At 44.1% G+C, this 25,535-nt stretch overlaps 1 protein-coding gene across 1 annotated transcript in view; it reads left to right on the forward strand.

Moving 5' to 3' along the window:
- The window catches only part of MERTK (MER proto-oncogene, tyrosine kinase), a 107,284-nt gene that overhangs the window by 6,853 nt on the left and 74,896 nt on the right, over positions 1 to 25,535 (forward strand). Inside the window, exon 2 of the mRNA XM_021697385.1 lies at positions 20,789 to 21,197. Within this exon, the coding sequence (XP_021553060.1) occupies positions 20,789 to 21,197 (409 nt within the window). The remainder of the gene's footprint in view (positions 1 to 20,788; positions 21,198 to 25,535) is intronic.

Genomic DNA, 25,535 nt, shown 5'->3' on the forward strand with positions numbered 1-25,535 from the left:
CTGAAACTCCAAATCCCCACCGATTGAATGGAAGGGCAGATAGGTAATTCTGGGGCCCCATCTGGGCAGAAAACAGATTCTGTCTGAAGGGGAGAGGGGGGTGGGACACTTTCTCAGTGTGGTTCCAGATTGAGGGTGAACCTCCCAGCTCTGTGCCTGACTCTGGCTGTGAGTGTCCTCAGGCATCAGCCTAGAAACGGGTCCAGAGGCAATATAGAGTCTTTTGTAAAAATGAGTTATACCAGTGGGTTCTGTCCTGTGCATCTGCCATTCCCTGACGCCTGAGCTGTCTGTGCCCCCATGAAGTAGCCCCTCCAGCTACACAAATGTGTATTTCAGAGAATACTGGACGTGCCCAAACAAATTATGGCTTCTTACTGTCCAGTCTGCAGGGAGCATGGACTTTTGGGTTCTGGAAGACATGGGGATGATTATATAGTCTTTCTAGAAGGGCTGGGCAGAGTAGAACATGTCTCCCCAGGGTGCACAGCAGAATCCCCAGGGTCCAGGGGGGAATTATATCATTTTTAAAAGTCTGTTCATTTAGTATCATGATGTAATTTTATATTTGGAAATTAAATAAGTATTTTATAATGTGAATTGTAGGATATAAAGCTCATAAGCATTTTGGCTAGGAGGACAAGGAGAAAATCAGCTAGGAAGCTTTTTCAAACTATAGAAGCCCACACCCCACCTCGGGCCTATGGACTCAGTCTTTAGGGTGCAACCTTAACCAGCAGGAGTCCAAGCCATTCTGAGCACATCTCCTGATACACCCCACCAATTCGACGTGTCTGATTTTTGAGGAGGACTGGGGAGCCTCACACCTTCCCCCATTGAAGCCCCCCATTGCTCCCCACTCCAGTCTCCTCCCCTTGCCTCACCTCCCCCAGAGAAAACCACTCCCCCACACTAGGTGTTTTAATTCCCACGCATCTCTACCCGTTGACAACACATAATTGTATTGGTGACGCTTTACAGTGTTGTTTGACACCATGTCAGGTAGGGTTTACTTTTGGTTGCATGTAACAGAAAACCTCACTTCAGTGGCTCAACCAAAAGGAGGATATTTCTCTCCTATAGCAAGCAGTCTGAGGGTAGCCAGGCCGGGGTTGGGACAGAGGCTCCATGATGTGGTCAGAGACCTGGCTCTTCCCGGCTCTTTATTCCGTCATTTTTATTATATGGTTTTAGAGCTCATTGTCTCTAAATGGATACTGCATCTCTGGGCATTTCATTTGCATTCCAAGAAGAAGGAATGAGGAAGGACAAAATACAACCAGTTTCATGCTAGCTGAGTCTACCCTTTTTAGGCCATAAGAAGATGATAGCGTTATGTGAAGCCCCGAACTGTTGACTTCTGCTTGGGTTTCCCTGGCTGTTCCGAGCTTCAAGGAAGAGTGACAAATCAAGTGTGGTTGCTCACTGAATGAGATCGCGTCCCATTTGTAAGGAAAAGGGGGACCTAGCATTGAGCAGGACACTAGCAGCTGGTGCTATGCACACGTGGTAACATTTTATATAAATAGTGTGCTTTCTTTCAGCTTGCTTTCTCACTCTGTGTTGTTTGCTAGACTCATCTGGGTTGAACAGTGTTGCCCTAGTTTATTTATCTTCATAGGCAAATATGTGGATACACCGTAGTTTATTTATCCGGTCTCCTTTTATTGGGCATTTAGAGTTTTCTACGTTTTTCTGTTACAAACAGTGTTGCTGATGCGGAAATGTTGGGGTTCAGAGCAGACAGTCAAGAAAGAATTCTTGAGACGTTTTCGGTGAAAAAGGTGGTTTTAGTAAAGCACAGGGACAGGACCCGTGGGCGGGAAAAGCTGTACTGAGGTCCTGAGGAGTGACTGATTATATACTTTCAAGTTGGGAGGGGGTTAGGGACAGCACAAGCTTCCCAGGTATTTTGGAAACAAGGTTTCCAGGACCCTGAGTGGGCTAGCTATTGTTAGGAAAAGGTCTTTTATTGCTGTTAGTGAAAACCTCAGTCTTGATACCCTTCAGATGTGTATCAGTGGCTGTTAGGCTTGCGAGATGACTGCCAACACATATCTTGGGGTAGAGACAAAGGAAGTTTCCAAAGGAATTTCCATTTGTTTAAAGTAGACTCACAGGATCCCGGGGGGTCCAGAGATGTTAAGCCAAGATTGCCTTTTGCCCTTAGCCAAGTGTCAACATCAAGAGGCTGAGCTACCAGAGGAAGGTCCCTCCACCTGTTTTAAGGACTTATTAATGGACTGGAAGTAGTAAGGAAATTTAGTTTTTTTCTTTTGCCTTTGTTTCCCACATAATTGCCGTGAGCATTGTTGTTTTTAATTTTTTCCTTAAAAAGGTTTAATTTGCTATAATAAAATGCACAGATTTTGTGTCAAGTTTGAAGAGTTTTTGACAAATATGTGTCAAAACCATTATCCGAGTTAAGATAGCCATGAACTTGCATGCATGTCTCACTGTGGACATGTGTAAGTCTTTAGGGGTGGAAATGCTGAGTTGTAGGATGTATCAATTTCAGCCTCATCATATATTGCCAAATTGTTATTAGAATAGAGGAAAACCTTTCTTCTGCCCTTTTTATAGGTAGGTTATTGCTGTGGAAGATCTCGACTGAGGCATTTCTTCAATACCTCAAGAATACTCTAGATAGATCTGGTAATGCTGTTCAGGGCTGGTTGTAGCCGGGTTGCAAAGCAGGCTGAGACCATCTTAGCAGCCCCCACTGGCCCTCCAGGCTAACCACCCAGCACCCCATCCCCGCCGTTGCCTGGCACCAGGCACACTGGAGCCCTGTTCTGTCCAGTCCTCAGAACCAACCACAAGTAGGGGCTTAGGAGCTGGAGCCTGAATGTGGCTGGTGAGGCGAGGGTGGGTGGGACCGGGAGAAGTCCCTTCACTCCTTTCTACCCGTGATGATCTGCACCAGTTGCTTAGCACCTGTGAGCCTCAGGCTCCTCACTACAGACTGGGGGCAAGGATACTCCCTGCCCAGGATCAGAGAGGATCGTGTAGGTGGAAAAGTTGGCAGAGTGTGAGCGTCCAGAGATAATACAAGTTCTGCGGCTTTTGCCTCTTACCCAATAGAAGCTATTAAACATAGTTAGATTTTTAAAATTAAATTTTGGGGATAATTTTAGAGTCTTATGCTGTTTCTAATAAGAAATAAAATGGAGAGGGGCGTCTGGGTGGCTCAGTCAGTTAAGCAGCTGCCTTCAGCTCAAGTCATGATCCCAAGGTCCTGGGATCGAGCCCCACGTCAGGCTCCTTGCTCAGCAGGGAATCTGCTTCTCCCTCTCCCTCTTCCTCTGCCTCTCTCCCCGGCTTGTGCTCTCTCTCTCTCTCTCAGATAAATCAATAAAATCTTAAAAAAAAAAAGATTTAAAATTAAAAAAAAAAAAAAGAAATAATACGGAGAAGCCCCCATGTACCCTTTACCTAGTTTCCTCTGAGGGTAACATCTTAGGAAACTGTAGTACAATGTCACAAGCCAGATACTGACATGGATACACTCCACCACTGCAGGATCCCTCATGGTGCCCTTTTAGAGCCTACCCATATCCCACTGCCCTCTCACCTCCTTAACCCCTGGCAATTGCTAATCGGTTTTCCATTTCTGTAACTTTGTCATTTCAAAAATGCCATATGAATGGAATCATACTGTATTAGTTTTCCATTTGCTGCTGTGACAAATTACCACCAACTTAGTTGCTCAAAATAACAAAATATCATATCTTACGGTTCAGTAAGTCAGAAGTCTGACCTGGATCTCGCTGGGGCTAACATCAGGGTTAACAGCAGGGATGTTACTCCTTCCTTTCTGGAGTCTGTAGGGAGTCTGTGTCCTTGCCTCTTCTAACTTCTAGAGGCCACCCCTAGTCCTTGGCTCCTGGCTCCTTCCTCCATTCTCAAAGCCGGCAAACATGGGTTGTAGCCTTCTGGCATTGCAACACTGACAGCCAACTCTTCTGCCTTCCTTTCTACTTTTATGGGCCATTGAAACTGCACATTCTCGACAGCATCAGCATCTGGTGATGTCACTGTTTTTAATTTTAGCCATCCTGACAGGTATGAAGTGATATCACATTGTGGTCTTAATTTGAATTTCCCTAATGGTTTACAGTGTTGAACACATTTTCATGAGCATATTTGTCATCCATATATACTCGTTAATGAAATGTTTCTTCATGTCTTTGCCCTTTTCTAATTGGTTTGTTTGTTTCTTATTGAGTTTTGAGGGTTCTTTAATAATCTAGATACTAGTGCTTTGTCAGATAGGTGGTTTGCAAATCATTTCTCCAAATCTGTAGGTTTTCTTTTTTTTTTTCCTCTTAATGGGGTCTTTTGCAGAGCAGACATTTTAGTTTTGATAAAATTCTATCGAATTTTCTTTTTATGTATCATACTTTCCGTGGCAAGTGTTAAGACTCTAACTCTAGATCCTGAAAATTTTCTCCTGTTTTTTTTTTTTTTTAAGATTTTATTTACTTATTTGAGAGAGAGAGAGAGACAGATAGTGACAGAGATAGCAAGAGAGAGCACAAGTGGGGAGGAGAGGGAGAGGCAGGCTCCTGCTAAGCAGGGAGCCTGAAGTGGGGCTCCATCCCAGGACCCTGGGATCATGACCTGAGCCGAAGGCAGATGCTTAACTGACTGAGCCACCCGGGAGCCCCTCTGTTGTTTTTTTTTTCTAAAAGTTTTTTAGTTTTACGTTTTACATTTATATCTGTAACCCATTTTTTGTTAATTTTTGAATAAAGTGTAAGAAATAGGTCGTTTAATTTTTTTTGCCTCTGGATATCCACTTGCTCCAGCATCATTTGTTTAAAAAGCTATATTTGCTCCATTGAATTGCTTCCGACCTTTGCCAAAAAGTTGTTGGGTATATTTGTGTTGGTCTATTTCTGGTTCTCTTCTGTTCCATTGATCTATGTGTCTATACCTCTGCCAATACTATCCAGCTTGATTATTGCAGCTATGTAATAAGTTTTGAAATTGAGGAGACTGATTCCTCCCATTTTATTCTTCTTTTTCCCAAAATTGTTTTAGCTATTTTAGATCCTTTGCTTTTCCACACAAATTTTAGAAATATATTGTTTTTATCTACAAAAAAAAAAAACGCCTTCCTGATATTTTAAGAATTGTGTTAAATCTTTATGTGCTTTTTTTTCTGACATCAAATATATAGTTTCAACCACAGATTCTCCAGTTCTCTGACCTCGACTGGGTATCCTACAATTCAATTCAGTTCTGACACTAACTACCTAGAGTTAGCCTAGGCTTCACAGGCTAGGGGCTCAATCTCATAGGACTGCCCCCCACTTCAGACACCAGCTCAAACGAAGTGTCCAATTTATGAACCCAGTATGTCTCTCTATTTATTTAGATCTTTTTTCATTTCTCCTATCAGTGCTTTGTAGTTTTCAGGATATGAGTTCTGAATGTGCTTTGTTAGATTTATACCTAAGTATTTCATCCTTTGGGAGTGATTGTAAATGGTACTGTATTTTTAATTTTGATGTCTATGTGTTCATTACTTAGCATATAGAAGTAAAATAACTTTTGTATATTTACCTTGTATCCTGTGACATTGATGAAATCGGTTATTAGTTCTAAGGACATTTTTTATGGATTCTGTGTGATTTGCTATGTAGATAATCATATCTGCAAATAGTGGTTATTTTATTTCTTCCTTTCTGATGCTTTTTATTTCTTTTTCTTGCTTTATTGCATTGGCTAGAACTTTCAGCACTATGTTGACTAAGAATGGGGAATGCAGGGGCACCTGGGTGGTTCAGTTGGTTAAGCATCTGACTCTTGATCTCAGTATAGGTCTTGATCTCAGGGTCATGAGTTCAGGCCCTCGTTGGGCTCCATGGTGGGCGTGGAGTCTACTTAAAAACAAAGAATGGGGAAAGCAGACATTTTGCTTTGTTTCTAATCTAAGAGGAAAAGAATGAAGTAAAGGAAGTAAAATTATAGCTGTTAGTTTTTGGTGGATGCTCTTTATCAAGTTGAGCAAGTTCTCCTCTCTTCCTATTTTCTTAAAAATTGTGAATGGGTATTGAATGGTTGTTGGACTTTGTTAAATGATTAATATGATTATGTGATTTTTCTTCTTTAACCTGTTAATATGGTGGATGACATTGATTGATTTTCATATATTGAACCAACTTTCTGTCCATGAAATAAATTTCACTTGATCTTGGTATATAATTCTCTTTATATATTGTTGAATTCTATTTGCTGATATTTTATTAAGGAGTTTTTGCATCTATATTCATGAAGGATATTGGTCTGTACTTTTTTTCTGTACTGTTTGTCTAGTTTTGGTATCAGGACACCAGCTTCACAAAATATATTGGCTTTTGTCCTCTCCTCTTCTAGTTTCTGGAAGATATTATGTAGAATTTGTGCTAATTCTTCTTTAAGCATTTGGTATAATTATTTAGTGAAACCATTTCAGCTTGGAAATTTGTTTTTTGAGGAGTTTTTTAGATAATGAATTTAATGTCCTTTATAGTTATAGGGATATTCAAATTATCTGTTTCATATTGGGTGAGTTGTAGTAGTTTGTGTCTTTTGTGGAATTAGTCCTCTATGTTGTCGGATTTGTGTGTAGAGTTCTTTGTAGTATTTAATTATTATCCTTTTGATGTCTGTACAGTGAATAGTAATATGCCTTGTTTCGTTCCTGATATTAGTAATTTGTGTCTTCTTTTTTTCTTTGTAGTCTTGCTAGAGATTTGTCAATTTCATTGGTATTTTCAAACAACCAGTTCTTTGTTTCATTGATTTTCTCTATTACTTTTCTTTTTTCAATTTCATTTCATATAAACATATTATTTTTGTTTTGCTCTTCTTTGTCTGTGTTCTGAGCTTAGATTACTGAATAAATTTTCCCTTAGCACTGTGTTGTGTCCCACAAATTTTGATATGTTTTTATCTTTGTTTTCATTCAGTTCAATATATATATATATTTTTATTTCCCTTGAGACATCCTCTTTAATCCATAGATTATATAGAAGTTTAGTTTACAAGTATTTGAAGAATTTCCTATTACCTTTCTGTTATTTCTAATTATTTCCATTGTGGTCAGAGAACACAAACTGTATGATTTTAATTCTTTTAAATTTCTTGAGATTTGCTTTATAGCCCAGGATATGGCTTATCTTGGTTTATATCCCATCATCATTTGGAAAGAATGTGGATTCTGCTGTTTTTGGATGGAATGTTCTATAAATGTAGACTAGATTCTTTCCATTGGCAATGTCATCTAGTTCTTCTGTATCCTTGCTTATTTTCTGCCTCGTTCTTCGATCAGTTCTTGAGAGAGAGAGATGGTGAAGTCTCCAACTACAATTGTTGATTTGTTTTTTCTTCTTTCAGTTATATCATCTTTGCTTCACATATTTTGCAGCTCTTTGCTTTGTTTGGTACACACTGATTTAAGACTGCTGTGTCTTTTTGGTAGATTGAGTCTTTATCACTATATAATTTGGCTTTCTGTCTCTGGTAATTTTCTTTGCTTTGAAATCTACTTTATCGGATAACAATGTAGCTATCCTGCTTTCTTTTGATTAATGGTTGCATGATATATCTTTTTCTGCCTTCTGTGTTCAACTTACCTATATCGTTATATTTGCCATGAATTTCTTATAAACAGCAGATAGCTGGGTAATGTTTTTTAATCTACTGTGCCAATCTTGGGCTTTTAATATACTTATATCATTTACATTTAATATAATTATTGATATATTAGGTGTTGCTGTTTCATCAGTTCAAGGTAATTATAAAATCCTTACCTCCTTTTAAGTTCCTTTTTTTCCACATTCAAAACATAATTATCTTAAATATTTCTTCTTCATATATAGAACTATATCAGACAGTGTTACAATTTTTCTTCAACCATCAGGCATAATTTAAAAAAACTCAAGAAGAAGAAAGTCTATTGTGTTGACCAATATTCTTGTTTTCTGTGTTTTTTTCCTCCCTTCCAATGATTCAAGTTTCCTTCTTTTATTGTTTTCTTTCTGTTTAGAGAATTTCCTCTAACTGTTTTTTAAGAGTAGGTCTGGTGATGACAAATTCTTAGTTTTCCTTCATCTTGAATATTTTGGTTTCCCCTTCATTTCTGAAAAATTCTGAGTTGACAGTTCTTTCCTTTCAGCACTTATGAAACATGCCACTTCCTTCTGTCCTCCATGGTTCCCGCAAACTGCCATTTGAATTGTTTTTCCCCTATATGTCAGGCATCATCTCTCTCTCTCTCTCTCAGTACTTTCAAAAAGTTTTCTTTGTCTTTACTATTCAGAAGTTTGACCATGATGTGTCTTGGTGTGGATATTTTTTGGGTTTATCCTATGTTAGGTTCACTCAGATGTTTGATTTTGTAGGTTTATATTTTTTGTCAGGTTTAGGAAGCTTTCAGCATTATTTCTTCAAGTGCTTTTTCATTCTTGCTGTCTTCTTTCTTCTCTCCTTCCAGGACTCTGATAATACAAATGTTAGATCTTTAGTAATAGTCCTATAGGTTCCAGAGTCTCTGTTCATTTTTTCTTCAGTCTCTTTTCTCTCTCTTGTTCAGATTAGATAATTTTCTATGGTTCCGTCTTCCAGTTCACTGATTCTTTCATCTGCCCCTCCCTTCTGTTATTAAGCCCACCCATTGAGTTTTTTATTTTGGTTATTGTATTTTTCAGTTCAAAAAGTTGCATTCTTAAATATGTATGTTTGATTTCTTTACTGTGACTTTATATTTCTTTGTTGAGGCTTTCTATTTTTTAATGTTTCATGTTCATATTTGCTTATTGAAGTATTTTTTTTTAAGATTTTTTTATTTATTTATTTCAGAGAGAGAGAATGAGAGAGAGCACATGAGAGGGGGGAGGGGCAGAGGGAGAAGCAGACTCCCTGCCGAGCAGGGAGCCCGATGCGGGACTTGATCCTGGGACTCCAGGATCATGACCTGAGCCGAAGGCAGTCGCTTAACCAACTGAGCCACCCAGGTGCCCTGCTTATTGAAGTATTTTTATGATTCCTTTTTTAAAACCTTTTTCAGATCATTCTCTGTCACCTTGCTGTTGGTATTTCATTCAGTTTGAGATTGAATTTTTTATTGAAACCTAGACATTTGAGGTATTATATTATGAGGCTCTAGCTCTTATTTTTATCTTTTGTTATACTGAATTTCCTCTCAGCTGCTCTGGCTGTCGAAGTGGTATGCTGCCTCTTCACTGCCTGCTGGGGGTAGAATTCTAGGCTTTCCCTTCAACCTCCATTGGCATCTGAGTGTGAGTTACTGCTGGTCTGAGGTGGGGTGGGAGTTCTGGCTGCCCATTAGGTTTCCACTGACACCTCCTGTCTGGGAGGGGATGGAGTGCCTTCGTATTTCCTGACTATGCCCCGCCTTACCTCCATTGACACTAGGGGAAGAGGAGGGATGGCCTCACTGGCAGCAGTGAAAGCCCTGATTCTCTGCTAGGCCTTCTCTGCTGCCACCTCAGTGGGGATGGGAAAGGATGCCTCATTAATGCCAGGTGGGAGTGGAAGTCCAGGCTTCCCACATGGTCTTTACTAACACAAGCCAGTGAGGATGAAAGTCTCAGCTTTCTACGTGGCCCTCTCTGATACCACCCAGTGGAATAGTTGTGGCACCTCTTTTCAACCGGGTAACAGTGGAGGTCTAGGCTCCCTACTTGACCTTTGCTGGCATGGATAGGGATGGGACCATAGGTTTTTCTGGGTGGTTTGCCTGGAGGAGAACAATTTTTTTTAAAGCTTTTATTTATTTATTTGTGAGAGAGAGAGAGCAAAAGCAGGGGGAATGGGAGGCAGCGGGAGAGGGAGAAGCAGGCTCCCCGCTGAGCAGGGAGCCAATGTAGGACTTGATCCCAGGAACCTGGGATCATGACCTGAGCTGAAGGCAGGTGCTTAACCAACTGAGCCACCAAGATGCCCAGAAGAACAGTTCATTGTGTAAAAATCTTCTGTATTGATGGGCTGTTCCTTTCCTTGCCTTTTGTCTCCGGAAAATAGGCTTCTGTTGGGGTTTTGTTTTGTTTTTGTGTTTTTGTTTGTTTGTTTTGTGGTGGTGGTGTTCTTTGCCTGGTAACATTTCCACATTGAGACATATGGAGCCAAAGGAAAACCCAGAGAATTCATCATCATGGTGGTCTTGCATCCTGAAGTCCCCATTTCGTCTGCCTTCTCTCCACTTTTCAGAGTAGTTGTTGTTGCTGTTTGTTTAATGTTTGTTTCTGTTGTTTTTATGTGTACTTAGTGGGAGGAGTAGGGAAAAGTATATCTGTTTTTGGACAGAATTCTCTGCCTTCTGTCACTTAGAAAAGACTTTGACAAACTATCTTGTTAGATGTTCCAGAAAGTCACGTTTTAAAAGGGAATAATTTTTTCTTTAAAAGAACGGCTTTTTATTTTTTTTTAAGATTTTATTTAGGGGCTCCCTGGGTGGCTCAGTTGGTTAAGCAGCTGCCTTCAGCTCGGGTCATGATCCCAGGGTCCTGGGATCGAGTCCCACATGGGGCTCCCTGCTCAGCGAGGAGTCTGCTTCTCCCTCTGCCCCTCCCGCCTCTCATGCTCTCTCTCTCTCAAATAAATAAATAAAAATCTTTTTAAAAAATAAAGATTTTATTTATATGAGAGAGAGAGAGTGGGCACACGTATGTGTGAGCAGGAGGAGCAGAGGGAGTGGGAGAGAGAGAATCCCACTCAGACTCCACACTTCCACAGAGCCCAAAGCCCATGGCCCCAAGATCATGACCCTAGCTGAAATCAAGAGTTTGACACTCAACTGACTGAGCCACCCAGGTGCCTGAAAATCACTTTTTATTAATAGCCCTTCAGGTATTGGTGGGCTGGAGCGTATGTGTTGGGAGTGGCATGATGGAGGAATTAAATTTGGAGACTGAGGGTCTCTCGTAGATCTCCTGAAAGCCACATCTGGCCCTTAGGGAGAACCAACCACAGATAACCGGGGGCAAACTGCTTCACCACTCTGGCCAGAAAGTGTTCCTTCAGTCTTTCTGTGATACTTGGTATGCTGCCAAAGGGGAAAGAGAAGGAAAACCCGTAGTTAAGTAAACATATATTCATATTTCACTGCAAGAAATTGAATGGTCTAAGTCAGCATAACTGGTCCCATATGTTCAGCATTGATTGTCCAGGCATGACTAGTTGCACCTTCGAAATGACAGATCATTTGTTTCATGTTATGAAAATCTTAACTGGGGGCATGCTGGTGGCTCAGTCAGTTAAGCATCTGCCTTCAGCTCAGGTCATGATCTCAGGGTCCTGGGATCCGAGTCCTGCATCGGGCTCCCTGCTCAGTGGGGAGTCTGCTTCTCCCTCTCCCTCTGCTCTCTCCCTGCTCATGCTCTCTCTCTCTCTCAGATAAATAAATAAAATCTTTAAAAAAAAAGAAAAAGAAAATCATTTAACTGCCATTTATTGCATGTCTGTGCATGGCAGGCACTGCACAGAGTTTTATGTGCAGTATTCTGCTATTATTCTGAAAGAAGGAGGTGTTCTGTGTCTTACTTTACAGATGAGGAGACTGAAGCTCACTTGAACAAGTGACTTGCACAAGGTCATCTGGCCTCTGAGTGGTTGAGCTGGATGGGGCTAAACATTGCTTCTTTGACTCCAAGAGTTCTTTTAAGTTGGTACCATGCTCCCCAACCACAGGCATTCAAACCTGAGCCTTCTGGGTGGGGATTCTCAGGCGGAACCCTCAAGAGCCCCCTTCCCCAAAGTGATTTGGGCTACTGGATCCATCCCCTAGAGCAGGGGCTCTGACCCTGGCTACACATTAGAATCACTAGAAGAGACTTTTTTTTTTAAGTCCCAATACCCAAACTGCACCCCTGACCAATAAACTCAAGCTCTGGAGATTCCAATGTTCTGTTAGTTTGGAAGGCATGCTGGAGAGTTAGAAGATGATGATGAAGAGTCACAGTCCAACTCTGGAACTCTTTTCTGGTTGAATTGATGTTCCTCTACAGAAAGGACTTGAGGGGTGCAGTCTGCTTGGGAAGCTTCATTTGCAAAGCACTTCTATGAAGAAAAAGTTAAACGTCCAAGTCACAAGTGGGGTACATGCTGAAGGGGATCACGAGGAGCTGCTTAAAGCCCTTGAGGCCCTTGGAACTTCACTGCGGAAGTGTGTGCACAAGGGGGAAAGGCACAGGGAGGCTCTGCTTTTTTTCTTAAGCCAGAAGGAATACCAGGGAAGTGGGGACGTGATCCCGGTTATCATCATTGTTGCTCAGAGGTCTGAGCCCCTTTACACCCTCCAAGCGAGGGCTCAGAGAGGTTGAATAGCTTGCTTGATGTGCTGGGGTCCCTGTTTGCCCCCTCCAGACCTGCTCTGCACCCCAGGAGGCCCGCCTGTGGGAGGGCAACAGTGAACTCACTCCCTGGCACTCTGGCTCCAGCTGGTTTGGGCTAAATGATACTAAGTTATATATATTTAACTGAGTAGATCCCTGTGTATGGGCATATTTGCTGCTTATCTGAAATTCAAGTGTAACTGGAACATCTTGTTTTTTTATCTGACAACGCTATGCCCGTTGGGGCGCATGTGGAAAATCTGATCTGCCCACACCATGCTTTATACCCGACTTTGCTTTCTTCCCTCTGGGCAGGCATGCCAGTGGGTTTTTGCTGGCACTCCGTCTTTTCTGCGATCACACCACAGCTGTGACCCCTCCATACACAAGCAGCCAGACCACGTACTCTCCTTGATTTCCAGTAAAGCCCCTGCCAGAGCCCATTCTGTCCCAGTCAGCTACCCAGCTTCTGCTCGCCGGGCTTTGCTACACTTGGTACAAATGGGACTGTTCAGGAGTCAGTTTTATCCTGTGAATGGTCTTTTTTTCTGTGTAACTTTTCCCAAGTGGTGGAGTGCATTCACTCCAGCCAAGTTAATGTTTACGATTTACAGTTTGGGGACAATTGAGTCAAGTGATTTCAGGGTAAAGGTTTAAAATTTTTCTCCCATTAAAGTATTCTTGCTACTCTTTATCAGTTGAGAGATCTTCATGTTTACATAAAGTGAAACAAAACTAAGTAGAAAGTTTTTTTGTTCTGGGTTCGGCCTCAGCCAGCCGCAGGGATGGGGAAGGAGCCCTTAAACTAGATGACAGAAAAGGTGCCCAGGGCCATGATTCAGATATCAGCCAGAATGATGGGGGTGGGGGAAGGGAGACAGTCCAGGTATGGCCCTTTCTCTTGGAGGGGGACACAGGGCACTGCAGGAGAGGGGATGGGGTGCGGGTCCCAAAAGCCTTTTTGTAAACTGCAAACCCACAGCCGAAGGAGACCTTTTTCCAATTGCCAGGGGCCACTTAATAGCAAAGGCAGAGCAGACATCCAGGACAGAAAGGAGGCCTTTGCTCCTGGGCAAAGGGCATCCTCCCCTCTGTCTGTCACTGCTCCCCTGGACCATGTATGCTTTGCAGGTGGGAAGCAAAGAACCTGCAGGAGTTCAAGGCTAAGCCCTCACCCTTGCATCCTCCTCTGGGCCTCCTGATTCTGAGGCTGAGCTTCAAAGAGCTTGCTTGAGGCCTCTGTTTTGTAGTTTGAGGAAGAGTAGAAAGAGCAGGGCAGTGGATCCCACAGGCTGGCACTCCAGTCCTGTCCTTATTCCAACACTCAGGCCAAGGCGCTTCTGCTCTCCCTTTCCGGGCACCCAGGATTGTAAAGCAGATTGATGGCACCTGACACCCAAGGCAGGGTTGAATTAAATAGAGCTCGCCAACCCACACTCTCCCTCCTGCAGGCCTGCCCCCCCTGCCCAGTCGGCCTCCATGGTTTGGAGGGCCTCCACAGCCCGGATGCTGCCCAGTGCTGCCATTCCACCCACTATCCCTGGACTTGCAATTTAGCAGCTTCTGCTTCCTTTATCCACCTTGGGCTGTAGTCCCGAGGCTTGCAGAAGAGGAAAGGATCTCATGTTATGGAAGCATTATGGAGGCCAGCCAGCCCTGCAAAGGTACCTTAGAGCCCAGAGCCTTCTGGCCATCGTAAGCCAAAAGTTTCCTTTCTCCTCTCATTCACGGGTGGCAATTCTGTTGTTCCAGTGTTGCTATTCCCTATGCACTGACCTCTCTGATTAGTCCTGGTGCTCATTCCTACAAGGCCCAGGCCTGGCCTCAGAAATCCTGCTTCAGGGGCGCCTGGGTGGCTCAGTCGTTAAGCATCTGCCTTCGGCTCAGGTCATGGTCCCAGGGTCCTGGGATCGAGTCCCACGTCGGGCTCCCTGCCCCGCGGGAAGCCTGCTTCTCCCTCTCCCACGCCCCCTGCTTGTGTTCCTGCTCTCACTATGTCTCTCTCTGTCAAATAAATAAATAAAATCTTTTAAAAAAAAATTAAAAAATTTAAAAAAAAAGAAATCCTACTTCAGGTGGCCAACAGGCCCTGGGTTCAGATGCAAGCCAATGACAACAACATCAGCCAACATCGGTAGAATGTGCTGGCAGACCCTATATATCCGATCATGTCCTACCACTGAGGCACTCTTATCCCTGCAGGGGATCAGAAAGGCTAAAGAGCTTTTCTGAGGTCATGTCTCAGGCAGCAAGGGACTTTCCGGGGCAACCACTGAACAGTACTAACCACCAACCAGCCCACCGGCCATCACGCACACTCAGTAAGCACTCAGCCACCATTTGTGGATTTAAAGGTGGGACGGGCTAGTCAATTACACAGAAAGTAAACTGTTTACTAGCATCCCCCAACTGACCAGTTTTGAGTCTAACAGACTAAGGTCCCTAAATGTCTGGCCCACTGCAGCTAGGTGTGGCTGGTGGAGGAGGTGCTGCATCAGAGGCATGCCAGCATCCCACCTCCGTCCCACTCCCAGCCACAGGAGTGTCCCTGCCTGGACCACCTCTCTTCCCTGCTCACCCTTCAGAACTCTGTCCACATCACACCCATTTATTCCATGGGTGTTCACTGTGCATTAAATCCATGTCATGCATCCTGCTGGGTTCAGAGGATGTTACCTCCAGCTTTCGAGGAAGCTATAAATGTGTTCAGAAAAACAAGGCGAACCTGCATGAAACAATGGACAGTGTACCTAACCAATTTTATTTGTTGGATGAATAAATATTTACTAATCAGGTCCCATAAGCCTGTCCCTGCGCTCAGCCCTGGGGGTCGATGACGGAGACACAATCCCGGTCTGTACGAAGCTGGTGTTGGAATCTGGTCAAGAGCTGAGTGGTGATTAGGAATGGGCAGGGGTGCTCCATCATGCAGCTGTAGGGCTGGATGGGAGTGGTCCCTTGGAGCTGGCAGATGCAGCTGCTGGAATAGCTGGACAGCTACTCTCCCACCTGGGTGGGAGGCCATTTATCCAAGGCTGCTCTTAGCAGTTACTTAGGTGAGGTTAAACTTCCCACTTCAGTGGCTTATCCAGTCCACAGAAGGAAACAACCTTGCAAGGAGAGGAGGGGAGGGTGAAGTTTCTTGTGCTTTCCAACCAAATTACAGCCAGAGGCAGCCCACTTTTCCCGTGTGTGCTGCGTAGAGGGTACCAAATTCTCATTCAGTCTCTGTGGGCTTTAATACGGCTCTCACACTGACTAAACATTGTATCAGTGTGTATCCATCTAACAGGCCAGCATGTTGCCTTTTGCCATCATAAATATGAGTTAGCAGGAGCATGTTAGTGAGAACTAGAAGGTTTGTTGTACAAGCAAGCCTTGTTGGCCTGGTCTCCTCCTCCTGCCATAACTCTCCCCCCCCCCCCATAATTTTAAAGCAGTCCACTTCTGTAAGGAAAAACAGGGGGAAGAGCATTATACATGGAAGTAGTCAAAACAGTGAAAAGTTAGCAGCTTAACACGTAATCTCTGATTGGTCATTGCCCTGGCCGTTGGGTCCAAAACCTGGGATTGGTATTTTGCCTTTTTTCACGTTATCCATAATCACGCAGGGCCCCCTATCTGCACTGTTGAGTTCTAAAGCACCATTCACACAGACTGCTATATGAATGGCAGCTCCCTCCAACCCCCACCACAGTTGTGCAGTGGGAACCTCACCAACCTAACTGTCCATGAGGAGTTGGTCAGCCCTTGCTATCAACCCCTATAAATCAGCCATTCTCAGGTATTGGGCTGTGGCAGGTTTTTACTGATTCACAATAATATAAGAAAATAGTAAGAAATAGGGGCTCCTGGGTGGCTCTGTTGGTTGAGTGGCCGACTCTTGATTTTGGCTCAGGTTGTGTTCTCGGGGTCCTGGGATAGAGCCCTGCGTTGGGCTCCCTGCTCAGTGCAGAGTCTGCTTGTCCCTCTTCCTCTGCTCCTCCCCTGCTCACGCTCTCCTCTCTCTCTCTCAAGTAAATGGATGGGTAAAATTAAAATGAATGAAAGAAAGAAAGAAAGGGAAAGAAGGAAGGAAGGGAGAAGAAGAAAGAAAGAAAGAAGAAAAGAAAGAAAGAAAGAAGAAAAGAAAAGAAAGACATGAATGAATGGGGGCACCTGGATGGCTCAGTCGGTTAAGCAGCTGTCTTCAGCTCAATTCATGATCCCAGGGTCCTGGGATTGAGCCCCGCATTGGGCTCTCTGCTCAGTGGGAGTCTGCTCCCTTTCCCTCTGTGCTCTAACTCAAGTAAATAAATAAAATCTTTTTTTAAAAAAAAAGATTTTATTTATTTATTTGTCAGAGAGAGAGACAGAGCACAAGCAGGGGGAGCAGCAGGCAGAGGGAGAAGCAGGCTTCCCGCTGAGCAAGGAGCCCGATGTGGGACTCGATCCCAGGACCCTGGGATCATGACCTGAGCTGAAGGCAGCCGCTTAACCGACTGAGCCACCCAGGCGTCCCAAATAAATAAAATCTTAAGAAGAAAGAATAATAGCTAATAGTTACTGAGTGTTGATTATGAGCCCGACATAGTAATAAGTTCTTCATTGCTAACAGCAACCTTATGGGGCACCGTTATTGCCATCCCCACTTCCCCTGTGAGGAAACTGAACCAGAAGCAGCCTCCTGGCCTGTATTCTTCTAGCAACAACCAGAATCATGACCACTCCGGAAAACTCTCCTGTGTCCTGAGATTACATCCTTCCTAAATACTTGGTGTCGGACCGACCTTTCTGTCGTGGGACGATGGCGATAGTGAGGTCGGCTCCTGGCCTCTCCCCCATTCTTCCTGCTTCCTGGCCGCTCTGCTTGTTAGGTCTTTGCTATCTTCCTGGCGGGTTTCCCACCTCCTGGCCTCCTCCTTCCTGCTCGACTTGCTCCCGCTCAGCCGGATGTCAGTGCCAGGGTCAAGTAAGGCTCTGATCTTCCCCCTCCCCTGCTCAGAAACCTTCCAAGAATTGCTGCTGCCTCAGCCAGGATTCGGGGTTCTCCAAGGTCAACCTGTATCCACTCACTCTGTCACTTTGGTCCAAGCACAGGAATGCCTCCCTACGGCTACATTCATGTTCCCAAACTATTAGGGTCTCCTCTTTCTCTTCAGTTTCGCACCGTCCCTGCCCCTTGAAACCCTGTCCACCTCTCCTTCCTCCTCTAATTCATGGCTTTACTTACTCATTCAACACACCTCCTTGGAGCATCGTCTATGAGCTGGCTATAGTGTGGGTGCTAGGCCTCTTGGGGTTCTCAGTCCAGCAGGAGAGAAAGAACTGAATGAGGAATCACAGAAGGTGCTACAAAGGGGAGGGCCCCAGCACCTAATGTAGGAGGGCTAAGTGGTCGGGGGTGGGGAGGGACCAGGGAAGGCCTCCCTGACATTGTCAGGACCTCCCTCTCGCCCCAGTTAGCTTTGTCCCATTTCCCCCTGGGACCCTCTGCTGCCCCTCCTCTGGGGCAAGTGCCTTTCTGTACCCCATTAAATTATCACAGCAAATCTTAGACCCAGTAGGTGCTATGTAAATATTGGTTGGGCATTGAATCATTGTGCCCACTCCTGGCAATTCAACTCATGGAGCTTAGCTATCTTTTCAGCCATCATAGTGATTACAGGGTGGGTTTTCTGCTCCTGACATCATCCGAGTGGGTAGCCTTGTCTTTAGTTCGTTCAGTGAGCTTCTTAGCTCATAGAAAACTGGAGACTATACCCAACTGTAATCAGAGGTTATTCTGCAGGGTTGGGATTACAAAACAGGTTTCCATTTTATATTTTCTGTGCTTCTATAAATATTTGAATTTTCCACTACCAACGTGGGTTACCTTTATAATTTGGCATTTTAAATGTCTTTAAGTAAATTAAACAAACTAAAGAATTATTTGCTTCTCCCACTCTACTTGTTTGCTTTATATTTCAAGAAAAACAAAGTTATCTGGACATACCCCTGACTTCCCATTCCCATGGATGTCAATGAATAAGGACCGTAGACAAATTTGCTGACCTAAGAGGCTAAGGTGAATTGTAAGTGCTTCAAAGCCTCAAGAAAAAGAGCATTCTTGTGAAGGGTCTGCAGCCATAAAATAAACAGCCAGAGCATTTATAACTGCAGAAAGTGTCCCCAAATTCAGAGGAAGATGATGGAACTGGATGGGACCCAGGCAGAGTTTTGCCGTTCCCTGCTAAGAGCCCAGGCCCACATTTGTGCATAAGATTTGCATGGCATGGGGGCGACAGGGAGAGGAGGGGCCCCTCTCTGCAGAGTCACCCTGACCACCACTCCCTGGAATAAATGAACGCTCCCATCACAGCACACTCATCTGTCTGGATGGCTGGGCTCAAGGCCAGCCTGCGGCTGACCCACATAGCCTCCCCCAAAGCATGCAGAGGGCCCCTGCTCTCCCACAGCCCCTGAGACCTCAGGCTAACAGCAAGCAGCCAACCTTCCCTGGTTTCTTATAGTGAAATCTCTTCTCCAACCTGGCATTCACCCTGGAGGCAGTTCTCAAATGCATCAACTATGAGAGCCGACCTGGCATGAAAGAGTCATATGGAGAAAACTCCCTAACAGAAGCCGTAACCTTCAGCTGAGGAAGATGTGCAGGCCAGAGTGACTTGGCAGGGAGGAAGCCAGAGGAACAAATGCTCAGATCCTTCCTTCTGCCCCCAGATCTCCTGCTTGTATCTCCATTGGCCAAATAAGTGCTTAGTTGACTCCCTAGGCTAAACATTATTTGTTGCTTATCTAAAATTCAAGCTTAACTAGGCATCCTGTGTTCTTATTTGTTAAATCTGGCACAACCCTAAGCAGAGACCACCCTACTCCCTCACACACACACACTCAGGAGCCCAGGAGGGTGTGACACCCTGAGTGTGGCAGAGGAACAGCTGTCGAGTGGGGACCCCCAGTCACTTACTCACAAAAAGCCAGCCCTGTGTCTCTCCCACTCTCTGCCTGTCTCAAGCACTGGTGGCCAACGTGTTTGAATATATAACCGCCAGCATAGAATGTATGCTCCAGAAGTGCTATTAAAAAAAAACAGAAGTGGGGCGCCTGGGTGGCTTAGTCGTTAAGCGTCTGCCTTCGGCTCAGGTCATGATCCCAGGGTCCTGGGATCGAGCCCCGCATCGGACTCCCTGCTCGGTGGGAAGCCTGCTTCTCCCTCTCCCACTCCCCCTGCTTGTGTTCCCTCTCTCACTGTCTCTCTCTCTGTCAAAAAATAAATAAAATCTTTAAAAAAAAACAAAAAACACCAGAAGTATCACTATTGTGGATCAGTATTTTTAGAAATACTTGAGGGCCAGATGAAATCAACATTTCCAGGTCCATTCCAGCAAGCAAGCATTTTACTAGAAGCTCCAAGTCATCCTGTAGTTGATGACATGAATGACTGATGTTCTTCTCCATATCTAGAGATGGGTCACATTGAGGAGCAAGAATTGTAAACTGCTGTCTTTGTGACCAGTAGCAGCCTTTGCAAGACCGCTGGCCAAATTTGTGGCATAGTCTGTGAGTGAGAACACAGCCAGAAAAGTGATGTCGGGGGCCATCATCACCTTCCTGCCATGCTGTTGAGTTGGGTGTGAAGGACTTTGAATGAGTCACAATTTTGAAAAATCGGTGAAGGCGGTCAAAAGGTGCAAACTTCCGGTTATAAAATATATGAGTCCTGGCGATGTACAGTATGGTGACTATAGTTAACAATACTGCATTGTAAAAAAATCAAAATACTGTATTGTATACTCTCTACCTAAGAGAGTAGGTCTTTAAAGTTTTCATCACCAGAAAAAAATTTTGTAACTACGTGTTGTGATGGTAATCAACTAAGCTAACTAGATTATTATGATCATCATTTTGCAATATTTACAAATAATCAAATCATTATGTTGTACACCTGAAACTAATATAATATGTCCATTATATCTCAATTTTAAAAAAGTAAACAATTTTTGAGGGGGTGTCTGGGTAGCTCAGTCGGTTAAGTGTCTGACTCTTGATTTCACCTCAGGTCATGATCTCAGGCTCGTGAGATCGAACCCCGTATCAGGCTCCATGCTGAGCATGAAGCGTACTTAAAATTCTCTCCCTCTCCCTCTGCTCCTCCCCCCCCCCCCCCCCCCCCCCCCTTTTCCCCCCCCATCCCCCCCCCCCTTCTAAAAAAAAATAAAATTTAAATGTAAAAAAGGAAACAATTTTTGATGGGGGAGTTATATTTCTTAAACATTCCTTAGGAGGGAAGTGAACAGATGAATGAACTTATGAATGAGAATATACATCCGGACGTATATTCTGCTCATGTTTTCTGAGGACACCAAGGATACCCCAATTCTCTCTCATCATGGCCTTAGAGATTGGGAACCTATTTGGAAAACTCCATTATTTAAAAGGCTAAAAATCAGATTTCTGTTTTCCAGCTGTTGCCGAGGTAAGGGAAGAAATCAAGCCTGACCTGCCGTTGCCAGGAGGCCTGCAAGCTGACCACACGCCATTTTCCCTTCCTCACGCCAGTGGACACCAGCCTGCCTTGATGTCTTCACCAACCCAACCCGGACGACCGCATACAGGGAACGCAGCCCATCCTGGGGTGACCTCTGCTGGGTCAAAGCTCCTACCGCCTCTTGCATTTAATCATACAATTGGCCACATAATACTTTCTGAACATAAAGATGTCAAATTTAATTGCTCCATCAATATACCTAATATGTACCAGGACATTGCAGTTATTTCTTGGTGGAAAGATGGGAAGGAGTTGCTTGGGGCACATCATGCCATTACTCAGTTTTATCCGGATGATGAAGTTACAGCAATAATCGCCTCCTTCAGGTATGTGTTCTCTCTTCCTTTCTTTTTTTAATGTTGTTATTTGTGATTCAAAAGCAAAACCCTCGAAGTTAAAAAACAGGTTTTTGTTTTTGTGTTAGCAACCCTCCTGGTGCATTTAGAGTGTAGATTAATAGCTGACAGTCTGTATCATTGATCTCTTTTTTTTTTTAAAGATTTTTATTTATTTATTTGACAGAGAGAGACACAGCGAGAGAGGGAACACAAGCAGGGGGAGTGGGAGAGGGAGAAGCAGGCTCCCCGCAGAGCAGGGAGCCCGATGTGGGACTCGATCCCAGGACCCTGGGATCATGACCTGAGCTGAAGGCAGTCGCTTAACCAACTGAGCCACCCAGGCGCCCCTCATTGATCTCTTTCACGTTGATCTTGGCCCCACTGAAACTTGATTATCAGAGGCTCTGCGTCCCGGGGAACCACTCCCCCTCTCCCCGCACCGACCTACAAGTTATGTCAAGTCCCGCTCGACTCAAGAGGTATCCCAGTAGTAAGAACAGTGTTTCTTACCAGTTGTGAGGAGACATCTAAATCACCCAATGGGCATCGAGCTTTGAACACATTCCCATCCCTTTCATTTGCCTTATCCACCCCCTCTCTTCCACCTGTCCCCACCACCCCCTGCTTCTGCAGATCATGGTGGTGATGTAGCCCTCATGCCTATTGGGGTGGGAAAAGGTGGAAGGTGGAAGGTCTAAAGGCTGGGGAAATGAGACAGACCTTCAGCCACTTGGGTCACCGTCTCCATGTTCCACTTTGTTGGAGGGTCCAGCCGAATGCTCTAGGTGGCGGGCCAGGGCGGGGGGGTGGTGGTGTGTGTGTGTGTGTGTGACAGGGCTAAGCCAAGTCAGCATGTATATCTGGAAGAATCCATTGTTCCTAGGATTGCATCATCGTATTTGCATTGTACTGCAGACAGTGAGCCTGCTGCTTTGCTTTTCCCCCATCCCTTTTTTATTTACTACTCACTCCTCTTAAGCCAGGAGGGGTTTGGATTTTTCGTTTTGTTTGTTTTTGAGTCAGAGTCTCTTTGCACGTACAGCTTCAGAGTTCAGTGGACCTGTGGTCCTTGAAAGCTCAGAATGAGGTCAGAGCCACACAGTTGGAGCAAGTGCCTTTTCCCTGGGCTTCTTCCACTCGGAGCGGAGCCCTCTTTGATCTGGGACGTTTTCACTTTCTCTGGCCTGATACTCGGGGCAGTCCCAGACAGGGTCATGTCTTTGGTGAATCATTTTGTTTCCTTTTCAGAAAACTGCCTCGGAGATACCACAAGGCTAACAACTCCAGTTAGAGTTTAGTGTGTCAACACTTCCACAAGATGCACCCCCTTTTTTTTTTCCATATTTTTCCAAGTTAAAGGCTTGGTTAGCATCAAAGCAAAGAACATAGTTTTCACATTTTCCGTTGGTTGATTTAAACTCTGGCTAGGTCTCTCGGGCTGCCATTCTCAGCCAGTGTCTGAGACCACTCAGGAGATTTGACTACATTCTTTTCTGCATCAGCTACAAAACACGGACATTTTACCATGCTATAGACACAGCTTCCGACGAGAGAAGTAAGATCATCATTTAATAATGAATAAGGAGTAATTTATTTTTTTTAAAGATTTTATTTATTTGAGAGAGAGAGAGAGAGCATGAGCAGGGGGAGGGGGCAGAGGGAGAAGCAGACTCTACACTGAGCAGAGAGCCCGATGCAGGGCTCCATCCTAGGACTCCAGGATCATGACCTGAGCCAAAGGCAGACGCTTAACCGAATGAGCCACCCAGGCACCCCTAAGGAGCAGTTTAAAGGCTTCAAGAAACAAAACTCTGGCACATTGGGCTCATCAGGTATCATTGGAGGAAAGTACTTCCCTGCTGACTCTGGGCTGGGGTTCCTGAACAGGGGTCCTGCCACTGGCCAGCCGGGAGACCATGGGGGAGCTGCCTTCTTGCCAAAGAGATGGGTTTGGACCCCATGACCAACAGCTTCAGGTGTGTTCAAGGGGTCCATGAGATGATTTTAAAGGACCTAAATTGGAGAGTTTTTAAACTTAAGAGTAGATAATGGTGTATCTTCGATTTGTGTCTTCAGAGTTCAGAAGGTTACCTGGGTCATAGTTTTAGAACTTTAGGAAAAAAATGATACTTTTGCATGGGTTCAGCTTCATTTTCATAAACTCATTCTGAAGGGGAAAAAATCTTATTTGGCCTCCAAACTAAGCCATAAAGCAAATTTAGTGCTCAGGATTCTTATAAATGGTGGATGCTGTGCTGAACTGAGCAGCTTTGGAGATAATACCAAGTCCACCATTATAATATTCTTCAGCTATATTAAAGCCATGTTCAGGTTATCCAGGAGCCATATAGAGATTCAATGAAGTAAATTATAGTGACTTAAGGTTATAAATATTTGTGTAATTTCATGGCAGGAGAGAAGGATGTTGGAGCCCCTGAATTTGGTATCTTTTAGGTGAGGGCCCTGAGGTCCCTCTGAGTAGGGTGACTTGTCCAGGGTCACTAGGGAGTAAGCTGTCACCCTTAAGCAGGGGACTTGATTTGCACATCTGCAGTGTCTTCTATTCTCCCATCTCATAGGCCCTAAACCAGATCTACTCTGGTTCCCAGGAACAGTGAAGAGTTAAAGACTATTCCATGTATGGAATTTAATCGGGAATTCATTAGCCTGCAATTTTGTTGGAATTGCCGTTAACAATACCTGTATGGACCACGTGTATTTAAGGGAGTGGACAAAATACAGATGTGTGTATATTGGCAGGGTCAGAGGAATTATGGAGAGAAACACAAGGTATTTCGAGTTAGGTCACAGAACCATTTTTGTATAAGGTGTTGTTATAAGAAAGGGTAGAATTATAAGAAAGGAGTTTTGAAAATGATGGGGTCTCCAGATTGAGATCCCCATCCAGGTACCAGCATGCGTCCTTTAACTATGAAGCAATTGTGGGTTGCTGGAGACTGACAGGATTGTGGATGTGATGTAACTTTCTTAGTCTTTCATGATTCCACATTTCCTCCTCTATATCAGGCAGACTCCACACTTACACTCCTAAATGCCCCGTTCTGAAAACAAGGGTTAGTCAAGTGTCTGGACTTTGACCCTAGAACAAGATCCGTTCTGGTCCAAGGTGTAGATTAGGGCGTGTGCACACTTAAGGGAAGCTTTCCGCTCTTATTCCTTCCACTGCTTCCACATCCCCTCTTTTCCGTGGTGGCCCGATTCTGTCATGGTGCTCTCTCCCTTCCAAAGGAAGAAAAGATTGTGACAAAGTAATTTACACTAAGGAAAGCGTTCACATTCACTGATGACATCATTTTAGACATGAGGAGTAGAGATTTTTTTTTTCTTCCAAATCACCACACAGGCAACTGCCCACCAGTTATAAAAACAGTCAGCCTTGCCCACGAAGGTGTTTGCAGGCACCTTATTGGGTGAATAGCTACCTGAATGAACGTCTGGACATTGAGACAAGGAGGGTACCGCTGGTCTGTGTCCTGCATGTACCTGTGAACAGGATAGAGGGGAAGGGAGAACCTAAGGTCAGGAGCGGAAGTGCTGAGATAGTGTTAACATGTTGGTTAAGGTAGTGTTTCCTTCAGATTATGGATTTGGCCAGAAGGGGAAGTAAGGGGAGAGGACCTGGCATCACTCAGGAGCCAACTCATCTTTCAGTCAAACCTCAGTTTATTGAAACTGGGGATGGGAGTGGGGATGGAAATGATAGAAGTTCATGTGCATTTAAGCACAAGTCCCACCTACTTAGGAAAGACTAAAGAGATTTAAGATCATGAGTGAGAGTATCCCTGAAAGATTTTAGAAATTGCTTGGTCTTAGTTTCTGTATGTATATATTTCAAAGTTATTTTAATAGTAATATATGTACTTCGTTAAACACTTAGAAAATACCAAACACATACAGAGAAACTGTGGCCCACAACCCCAAGGAAACCCTTCCAAGCACATATAAATTTAATATTCCTGAAATGAAATTGGCATTTCATGACACAGATGATTATGTATCTCATTTCGTTCACTTAACGTTATGCATGTTTTCCTGTATAATTAAAAGCCTTCAAACTATTTTAATGGCTGCTAAATGCCACTGTGACCTGCTGTTGTAAAACAGAAGCACATATAGAAGAACGTAAACGAAATTGTAAGGGGAAAGCCTTAAATCTTATTTTCAAAATGCCAACGTCCGGGGCATATACAAGGGAAGAAATAACTGATATGGTACCTCAAGTCCAGATGCCCTCTTGAAGTGGGTCCATTCTGTGCTAATAATTCACATTTTTTCCTCTTTCACTTGGATATCTATTATAGGTGT

The sequence above is a fragment of the Neomonachus schauinslandi genome, chromosome 10, assembly GCF_002201575.2.
Source record: "Neomonachus schauinslandi chromosome 10, ASM220157v2, whole genome shotgun sequence".
Taxonomy (NCBI): domain Eukaryota; kingdom Metazoa; phylum Chordata; class Mammalia; order Carnivora; family Phocidae; genus Neomonachus; species Neomonachus schauinslandi.